The sequence below is a fragment of the Mytilus trossulus genome, chromosome 5, assembly GCF_036588685.1.
Source record: "Mytilus trossulus isolate FHL-02 chromosome 5, PNRI_Mtr1.1.1.hap1, whole genome shotgun sequence".
Classification (NCBI taxonomy): domain Eukaryota; kingdom Metazoa; phylum Mollusca; class Bivalvia; order Mytilida; family Mytilidae; genus Mytilus; species Mytilus trossulus.
The window spans coordinates 37,865,910-37,877,086 of record NC_086377.1 but is presented as its reverse complement, the minus strand read 5'-3'; the positions used below and the strand labels follow the sequence as shown (position 1 = coordinate 37,877,086).

The window sequence follows — 11,177 nt, the reverse complement described above, 5'->3', positions numbered from 1 at the left end:
GACCTTCCGCACCAATAACCCAACCCCACGCCAAAAATATAGGAGCAAACACCAATGCAAAAACAAAAGTAAATACTATTGAAAAAGGTAAAAAGAGAAGACCAAGACCAAGTCCAATTAGAGCAGCGCCACTTGGACTGTTGTCGACTGTTGTATTTATTCCTGTCATCTCAATCTCAATTTCTTTCAGTTTAGACTCTATATCTTGGACAAGTGATCGTATTTTTGCGTCTGCATCTTCAATAACAGATTTTACTTCCTGTCAATCGCACCATTTCTGTATTCCAGTCTTAACTCGTGATGGCACTTCTTCCGTAAGTGATGTATATGAGACTTCAGATATTCTTGTTGCTCCAGGAGGATTCAAGATGTGCTCCCGTCCACGACTTGAGTGAAGGTATGCATAAAGTTTCTCTGCTAGGTCAAAATGATTTCAGTTTTGTAGTTTTCCAATTCTGTTCTTGACTGCAACATACAAAATTTACATAGAAACTTTTATCGTGAACCCGTTGATTTACTTTCTCTTTTCTTAATTTCAAGACTAGTAAACATGAATTATATAAACAAAGAGTTAAAAATACCAATTTCAGTGAGTTTGACAATTCCATTTTGGGTCAAATCAGAGAATTAAAATTCCAAGGTTAAATACGTAAAATTGCTACTTTGTGTAGATTTTGGTTTAACTGTTTCGGTCTACATGTATAATTATTTGAAGGCCATAATTTGACGAAATTGCGCATTCTAACATGACGTCCTTCATACTCTTTGAGTACACATGCGTAGTAAAATATTAATATATTGCTTGGGCTATTCCGATCGTACTCCCACGTCATATGTTTTTTTTTATATCATAAATGAGCTTCCAAACGTCATAACACGATGACGTAGGAATATAAGAAAACGTAAACAGACGAGGTTCAAATGTGTTATAAGCCATATTTATTTATACATTTAAGACATATAAAATAGATTACCATTTAAATTCACCCAAAGCTATCTTAATCCGGTATAGTAAATATTTAAAGCATGTCACTAATTTAGTTTGATCCGTTTGTATACGCCAATTTAATAGTGCGTTTATTCATGGGAACGGTGAATATTTGCCCCCACCTAGAGCGCTTCGATCCAACAAAATTGCCGTAATTGTCCTATTAGAATCGAAATATTTCATGGGGGCATGAATGTATGTTGATTTTACCACGGGGTTTTTCTTTATGTCGATATTTTCCCCCTCGTTCAGGGTAAAATATTTTGCATAAAGGGCAATCCGTGGTAAAATCCCGATTTTTTCATTATTTCTTAATTAAACTTGTTTTTCAATAGACACCATTGGATTTAACCCTATATACTCGCAACACAATGTGTATTATGATATGAGCGTCACTGATGAGTCTTATGTAGACGAAACACGCGTCTGGCGTACTAGATTATAAACCTGGTACCTTTGATAACTATTTACACCACTGGGTCGATGCCACTGCTGGTGGACGTTTCGTCTCCGAGGGTATCACCAGCCAAATTGTCAACATTTCCGTGTTGACATGAATATCAATAATGTGGTCATTTTTATAGATTTCCTGTTTACAAAACTTTGAATTTTTCGAAAAACTAAGGATTTTCTTATCCATGGCATAGATTACCTTAGCCGTATTTGGAATTTTGGATCCTCAATGCTCTTCAACCTTGTACTTTTTTGGCTTTATAAATATAGCGTCACTGATGAGTCTTATGTAGACGAAACGCGCGTCTGGCGTACTTAATCATAATCCTGGTACCTTTGATAACTATGATACGTATACCAGAGTGGTTTAGGTTCATTAAAACTAAGCCAATGGACAAATTGTTATTTCCGTACATACATGTTTAGTCTCATGAGATAAAATTGTTAAAAATTAATATAAAGTGTGTTACGTACTTGGTTGCATTTTAATTCCAAATCTCGAATCTTAGCATTACTTTCACCTATGATGCGCTGTTGTTCTTCTTCTGATCTTTCCAATAGTTTTAACCTTGCAAGTGAACCCCTCTCTGCATTCCGAATGAAATCTTTTAAAAATCTATAAAAAAGTTATTATTTTACACCTTTACTCCAAGTGTGCAATTTAAAAAAAATGCAACTCATTTCAAGTTTAACGTCTTTTAAATAGTCCAAGCGTAATCAAAATTCTACAGTTGCATTACCTTTCGGAATGACTTGGACAATTTACTTCTTGAACAGACAAACTTACATGATTCATAAACGATTGTACAGACCTTTCCCAACCATTGTACACACAATAAATGCTTTGAGGAACTTGTGTTGTCTAAAAATCCCTATAAACACATTTTTAGCTCACCTGGCCCGAAGTGAGATTTTCAAACACTTTGCGTCCGTCGTCCGTCGTCCGTCGTCGTTAACCTTTACAAAAATCTTCTCCTCTGAAACTACTTGTCCAAATTGAACCAAACTTGGCCACAACCATCATTGGAGTATCTAGTTTAAAAATGTGTTCAGTGACTTGGCTAACCAACCAAGATGCCCGTCATGGCTAAAAATAGAACATAGGGGTAAAAATGCAGTTTTTGGCTTATTACTCAAAAACCAAAGCATTTAGAGCAAATCATGGGGTGAAAGTGTTCATCAGGTCAAGATCTATCTGCATGAAATTTTCAGATGAATCGGACAACCTGGTGTTTGGTTGCTGGCCTTGTATTGGTAATTTTCAGGAAATTTTGCTGTTTTTGGTTATTATCTTGAATATTATTATAGATAGAGATAAACTGTAAACAGTAATAATGTTCAGCAAAGTAAGATTTACAAACAAGTCAAAAAAATGGTCAATTGACCCCCTAAGGAGTTATTGTCCTTTATAGTCAATTTTAAACAATTTTCATAAAATTTGTAAATTTTTGCTAACATTTTCATCTGAAACTACTGGACCAAGTTCATTATAGATAGAGATAATTGTAAGCAGCAAGAATTTTCAGTAAAGTAAGATGAACAAACACATCACCGTCACCAAAACACAATTTGTCATGCATTCATCTGCTTCCTTTGTTTAATATTCACATAGAACAAGGTGAGCGACACAGGCTCTTTAGAGCCTCTAGTTTTACCTCGTGACATTTGAATTTTGTTTAACAAAAATAATTCCAAATATATCAGGAATGCTATAATTTGTCATCCGCATAACCAAACAATTTGAAATGTATGCAACTAACCTGTAATAAAATTCCACTCTTTTGTTTTCATTTTTGTCTATCGTTTCCTTTAAAACGATTTCGAATCGTTTGTATTCCTCAGTAAAAAAGCTATCAATCTTTTTTTCTACCTAAAGTAAGTAAATCAAAGAAATATATTTAACCACAACAGTTATACATTGTGAATATATTATAAACTAAAATGTGATTTCTTACTCTCCTTTTGTTTGCTCCAATCAAATCATAAACAGATAACCACTTTATATTTTAACCAACGTGAATATCTTAAATAAAGGTTACAGTAGTATATAGCATTTCGATAGTCATAAATTTATTAAAAGAAAACAAACTTAAACCGAGGGAACTATAAAAGGAAAACAAAGAAATAAAAGAAACACTGAAATGAACAAAAAACAAAACACAATGCAACACACACAGTAAAGAACTATAAGATAACAACTGCCGTTTGCCTGACTTTGTACAGGACGTTTTAAGAAAAAAGATATAGAATTAAACCTGGTTTTAAAGCTAGCCAAACCTCTCATTTGTATGACAGTCACATCAAATTCCTGTATATTGGTGATGATTAAAACACGGTTTAATATGAATTTGTCTTTTACTCTGATCTTAATCATTATGAAGTTTATGTTTTTGGTTATTGCATTGATTTGCTTAACATAACAATCAATATTGATTAACAAAAAAAAAACATGACAAGTTTTTGAATCTTTTTGTCGCTATCCAACTATAACTTTATGATAGTGGTTCAACCCAATAACACACGTATACTATGTCGGAGCAATATTAAGGTCTTTTCAAATAAGAAATAGTGGGAAAAAAACCAAGCTGTTTGAAAATGTTAATAACGTTTGCAACAGAAAACAATAATTGCTGTGAATTCTTTTATTTTCGTGGGTACCAATTTTCTTAGAATAAGAAAAAATTACATGTTGCACATTTAGTCTCGTGGTTCACCGTTACCTTCAAAATCTAGGAAAATTGGTATCCAACGAATAATAATGAATTCACAGTAATGCATTATTCTTACTCTCTAACTTTAAATTGTGATAAGTTTATTAATGAATATCATATTTAATAGGTTATAATAAATTGCTCTAAACTGCTTCATTTCAATCTTTTTTGTTAATAACGGCATATCGGTTTAGTCTACATTTTTTTGGCCTAGTAATAGTGAAAGATTAATTGAGATATTAATAATTCGGTTTTCTTCTATGTTCTTAAATCGACCTCAGTAATACTTGCACAGGAAGAAAAAAAATCACCTGTTTTAAGCTGATGCGGAACACGTTCTCCAAATTAAACCACCCCAGTCGTTGCTCAATTTTTGTTGAATGAGATTCCATGTTTGTGTATGCTGATCCTCTTTATCGCTTCCACTATCTGCGTCGTCATCAGATGAGGCTTCATCGTTATCAATGATATCCCACTGATTTGTCAGAAACATAACCTCTCTAGGATCGAAGCAAGGCATTTTCTCTCTGTTGCTCATGATCGTTTGTAAAATTTTGGAAAGCTGAAAATAATATATGAAATAAGGCAACATGTTATTCACCGATATTTATATCTCATTGCTCGATTCATAAGACAAATCAGGATGGCAATACAAAACCTAGGGAATTGTAGAATTTTAAAAAAGAGCGAGATTAACGCGCCTTACTATGCACGCATTACACTCCATGCTTTTCCTGGCATCTATGATGAGTTTATTTAGAACCACTAGGTCGATGCCACTGCTGGTGGAGATTATATCCCCGAGGGTATCGCCAGCCCAGAAGTCAGCACTTTTAGTGCTGACATGAATTATCATTGATATGGTTATATTTATAAATCAACTGTTAACAAATTTTGATTTTTTTGAAACACTAAGGCTTTTCTACCTCAGGCATAGATTACCTTAGCTTGCTTTGGCAAAACTTTTGAGAATTTTGGTCCTCAATGCTATCAACTTTGTACTTCATTCTGCCTTTTTAACTTTTTTGGATTTGAGCGTCACTGGTATGTCTTTTGTAGACGAAACGAGCGTCTGGCGTATATACAAAATTTAGTCCTGGTATCTATGATGTGTTTCACACACAGTCAACATGTCACTTTCATGAATTTGATGCAATAGGTAAACTTACTTAATAGTTTTTAAAGTCCCTTGACTTCCAAAACATTTTGTAAGTGAGTTAAAACACAAAGATACATATTGATGCCGTAAACAGAATGAATAGACTATATAAAATAGGAGTTTTAACAAAAGTATGACATTCTCTTTGTAGACTAAATCACTAATAATTATATTTTTTCTCTCGGTAAGTCTGCATTTGATTTTTAAACTTTGCAACAATGATCGGCAAATTAGATATGAAACCTTTTTTATATAGATGAATAAAGACAACATGGACAATATAAAAGCTTTGAATCAGCTTTAAACTCAGAAACTTTCATATTAACACATAATTTGCACAGAAGATAAGAAATATAGTAGATTCGTTGTTAAAAGTATACAATTTCTTGAGTCAGTTTATTTCTTCATGACACATAATTATAACGTATTCTGACTTTTTGAACCGATATAAGACGCTGAATAACAATTAAGAATATCGATATATATCCTGCTGTTGATTTGTAGGACAAATAAAATTTATAAATTTGTATTTAATTCAAATGGAGTCATATTTTAGATAGACAAGCAGAAGTGAAACAATTACATAATATACATGCTTATTTGTTTTACAGTGATTGATTTTCTCGCACTTATAATCAATGATGCGTATGACTTACCTTAAACAGATTTTAAAATCTGTAACAAAAAAAGCGTCATTTAAACCATTCTTATTAGTAAATATTCAAATGAGAAAAATAATATCTGAATAATCTAGGTACTGCTCCCTTTTAACAAGCAAGCTTGACAACATATAACAGTTATTTTTAAATTTGGATTATGTTAAAATACTCAGCATTCCGTGTAGCAAAAAAAGATACCATGGATGGTTTTGAAACTTAGAAATTTACCCTTTCTTCGTGTATTCCACTGGCATTTTTCGCATTAACAATAAATACAAATGACACTGCATGAGGCAGAAAATCTAGCAGAATATTGTCAAGTCTTGAATTTTCTCCAATTCCAGGTGTGTCCACAATGATAACATTTCCCTAAAGAAAAAAGGCATATACAACAAAATGATAGTTGAACACCGTGTGAAAACATGATTTAGTGTTCGGAGATTATTTAAGTTGATATCATATTCACGAAGTACAATACACTTGCTTTTTTTGGTCTTAAAATGATAAAAAAATTATCCAAGGCTAATTATACCTTTATCCCATGTGATGACTGATGTTTCTTTATTTGACTATTTTATTTATTACGTCTGTTAAGTTCACGTATCGTTGTTGATATAATGGAATTTGATTAGACTGCCGTACAAAGTGAGAGGTAAAGCGCTATCAAACCAGGTTCAATCCACCATTTTCTATATTTGAATACGACAGTTGTTATCCATTCGTTTTTTTATGTGTTTTGTCATTTGATTTTGCCATGTAAATAAAGGACTTTCCGATTTTATTTTCCTCGGAGTTCAGTATTTTTGTGATTTTACTTTTCACGTTCTTCATTTTCTTGCTGAATTGCATTGGCAGGAGAGGCATATTTTTCGCCAAAAAACCCACATCAATTGTTTTAAATAAATTCGGAACAAATATAGTTATAATTTAAAACGTGAGGATAGTTGAGATATTTAAAAGATATGATTTAACTATCGAAAGTGGAGCAATATCATTACATGTGATTTTTGATGGAATAATCTGTTTCTCCTGTGATTGTTAGACGGTTTAGACAAAGTAACATGTTTCTTTTCCAATGATCAGCAAACACTTTTGTGTTTTTTCTGTGTAAAGTCATCAGGCATGGTCGCCTTTTTTCGTGATGCCACAATAGGAAATTTTGAGAATTGAGTTCCATAGGACCATACTTAATTAATCATGTTGATCAAAAATAACCAACCGATCAGGGAAGGATAAACTGGTGAGGAGGGTGAAATCGTTATATGTATAATTTTATGCATTAATTTAAAAAAAGAAAGATATTGAGCATATTTTTTTTTATAAAACTCAGTTTGACTTTAAAACAGTTTTATGGTTATATTTTACCTTCAAAATTGATACTGGTAAATACACATCTACATAGTATATGTCCTTTAAATCTTCTGGAATTTTACTAATATCAGTAAGTCCTCTGATTACTGACTTTAGTTTTTTTACATCTTGTACTTCTTCCTTTTTCTTTAGGGTGTCGTCTTTTAAATAGCATTTTATTTCCATTTTTTGTGAATCTCGAATTCTTGTAATTGTGCCAGTAGCTGCCAAATTACTTGTTGCGAAAACCTTCTTTCCAACAAGTTGATTTATAAGTGTTGTTTTACCGCCACTCGTTTCACCTAAAATTGTTTAGCAGGAATATAGGCTCTGTATTTGAAATATGGAAGATGCAAGTATTCTAGAAAAATCTGAATCAGTCTTTTTCATTCTATACATTATAACTTGTTTTAAAAACAAAAGTAACATTACAAACATACTTAAATCCGAGAAAAATTCAAAACGGAAAGTCCCTTATCAAATGGCAAAATCAAATAATAAAACACACCGAACAAATGGACAACAACCGTTATATTCCTGAATCGGTACAGTTTTTTTCAAATGTAGAAAATGGTGGATTGAACCTGGTTTTAACAATGTCACCAATAGGGGTACAAAAATACACTGACCCAAACAAAACTAGGAGTAATTGTAGATACTCCGGAATGGGAAACACATCCTGCTCCATATGCGTCACTCGTCGTGTTGCTCATTTTGTTACAAAACCGGTAAATAGTCTAATTCGGAAGGTCACATTCGAGAAAAGGAAAGGGGGTTGTGGTCACATTACTTGAAACACATGTTTTGGCATTATTTGTACGGATAAGCTCCCAAATCAAATCTGAACATATTTATGATGTGATATGGATTCAAGTCTCACATGTTGAAAAATCAAGCTTTAAGTGTTTCATAAAAATTGAAGTAATGAAAATTAAAACAATAACACGTACTTACTTTTATTCAATTTTTTTCAGTGTTCATATTTAAAAAAATATTCTTTACCAACCTGTTACGACGATTCCACAATCATTTCTCAGTAGATCTCGTTTAGCTGTTAGAAAAACATTCATGTAGTTCGGACATGCTGCCGACAATTCACCTTGAAGATCTTTGTCATAATCCGGAGATCGTAGCATCTCTTCAACCGACTCAAACATCACTCGTAATCGTTTGATTTGGTCATCAGGAGACGTTTTTGGTTTTGAACGCCTACAAAATTATTATTATTATTCTTTTGCAATATTATTTTGTTGCTTGTTTTGAGGGAACTAAAATATATCATATTCTTCAGCTTTATTTTATGATTGATAAAGAAATTCAAACAAATATAAATTATTTAATTTTTTCCGTTAAAGAATTTGACAATTTAGGACAATGTTGCGCAACTAAACAATTAAATAACAAACATCTACACTAGCAATTTTGGGGCCCTTTATAGTGTGTTGTTCGGTGTGAGCCAAGGCTCCGTGTTGAAGGCCGTACATTGACCTAAAATGGTTTACTTTTTTTAAAATTGTTATTTGGATGGAGAGTTGTCTCATTAGCACTCACACCACATCTTCCTATATCTATCTAGCATGCAACATACAGTTTTAATAGTATAAAGGTGTATATACTTAAACTCATGTTATGTGGAGCTATCGTTCGTCCCGTGTCATAAACTCGCAATATTACAATTATGTTGGTTCTCTCCTAATTTAGGTCGTAGACAAAAGTTTGATGAACATAAAAATTGGAAGATTCTGATTTGTTGATTGCGTAATATGGCATATAAAAAAAATAGACAGACGAACCCCACCAAACAATTGGGGGGGGGGGGGGGGGGGGGGGGTATCAAATGTTCTGGAAATTATTAACAAAGTAAACTTGGTTATTTATATAATCGATTGCCAAAACAAAATTATTTACGTTGCTCGACGGCTTGTTGAAGCATCTTCTTCTGTCAAATCCTTTCTACCTAAAATAATAATGTTTAGTAAAATAGTAATCAGTGAAACAGTTTCAATGTGATATTCTTATGGTTTTTGAAATAAACTTATTAACAATTTGTTAGAATAGTACACATGCATGGCATCTCAATTTTTAAGCGTAACAAAAGAATATCTTAAACTGATCCTTTCGACAGTTTGAGAAACGCCATCACAAGTTTGCTAGCCGTTATGGAATATTTGTGTTGCATATGACCATGAATAAAATATATACATATTCAATGACATCCCAATTGTCATCCTATACATTTCTACAGTATCTTTTCAGTATCTATCTACATTTTTTTCATTTCAAATAAATTCATCAACAAATGTGTATATTCAAATATAGTTCAATGATTTTGTTATGCTTTTTGTCAATTTGTTTTTCATATTGACAACGCTAAATGACAGCTCAAATAGAAGATTGAAATTGTCTTAGTTTATTTTTTCCGTTTCCTTTGTCTTATATGTTATAATTTATACCTTTGTCATTAGTCCTGCTCCCATCTTTTCCTAGCTTCTGTTCATTGCTTATCGATTTTTCACTAGCTGATCTACCTAATTCTATATGTTTTACTTCATTTTGTAACTCTTTTACTCTTTTTTTCAATTTCTTTTTCTCTAAGAGGCGCTTTTTTTCCTCAAGTTTTTTTATTTGGTTCTCTAAATCTTCATTGTCATCGGATTCCATGTTCTCAACTTTAAGATGATTGGCTTCTCTTTCTGCAATTTGCTGGGTCCTTGAAAATAAAAACGGCCTAAAACGAGTGTATTTTTAATAATACATATATTTCGGGGGAGTTAAACCTGTCTGACGTTGGCACAAAATTCACAATGTGTCTTTGTAGACAGTATGCAATTAGCATGATTATTGAAAAAAAACTGACACAAAAGCGTACTAAGTGAAGCTTCACCCAATACATTCAAATAGAAAAGAACAAAACAGTAAAAGATTTAGAAAAAAATTAAACAGAAACTACTTTGTAGCTATGTGATTACTGTAGTGTGTTTAAAGTTTGCACTAAGTTCATTTAAGTCATTCCAACGAACAGTATCACAGTGAAGCTAGATAATACAATATATAGATATTATAAGGTTATTGCATGAATATAGGGGAATATTGTCCCGAGTAGAATTATATTGCACGACCTTGTGAGTGCAATATATGTTCTATGAGGGACAATATTCCCCAATATTCATGCAAAAAACCTTTTATTGTATAGCAATATAATATTTGAAAGTACAAATTGGTTTAAACTGAGATTTTGACGTTGATGACATCATGAATTTTGAAGATTTATTGTACTAGTGAAATATTGGAATTTATCACACGCTAACATTTGGTTACTTTCTATGGGAAATATAATATTTCTATACAATAAAGATAGATATTGAGTTGTTAAGGTGTGGTCAGCTAAGAAAATAACCTTATCTTACACATTTCATTTCAAAATTATGTCAAGGTTTTGTTATAAAAAGGTCATTTATAAATACGGTACTAACATTCAATAAGTACTTAATCTTTTCCTTTCATTGTTTCGCTGTTTGGGCACTCGCCTTCCTTTGCAATTTTATTTCAAGAACACCTTTACTCTGACATTAACTTTTAACCTTGAACTTTCCAGTTTAAAACTATAACTAATATTGATATCCAACGCTGTATAGTTGACGTTCGTAAATTTAGTGAGCTTTTTTTTTAAATGTTTTACCTGTATGACATGTTTTCACATGTAAATACTTAAATGCAGTCGAACTTATATGCACTTGTTTACTCATGTTATTGAATATCAAATTTACCTAAATCTTTAACTGAATTGATTAATAATTGATGAAAGATCAAGACCTAACTATATTTGAGTTGCACAAAAGAAATTTGGATTTTCCTTA

The 11,177-nt window shown here is 32.2% G+C and overlaps 1 protein-coding gene across 1 annotated transcript; it reads right to left on the bottom strand.

The window, feature by feature from the left end:
- Positions 1–1,921: 1,921 nt before the first annotated feature.
- On the bottom strand, positions 1,922–9,981 carry LOC134717913 (uncharacterized protein in xynA 3'region-like). Its single transcript, XM_063580412.1, has 8 exons — positions 9,774–9,981; positions 9,229–9,277; positions 8,327–8,529; positions 7,336–7,622; positions 6,199–6,339; positions 4,464–4,714; positions 3,202–3,311; positions 1,922–2,057 (listed from the first exon to the last, which is right to left on the bottom strand). The coding sequence occupies exons 1-6, from the start codon at positions 9,979–9,981 to the stop codon at positions 4,469–4,471; spliced, it is 1,134 nt and encodes a 377-aa protein (XP_063436482.1). The 3' UTR covers positions 1,922–2,057; positions 3,202–3,311; positions 4,464–4,468.
- Positions 9,982–11,177: the final 1,196 nt, after the last annotated feature.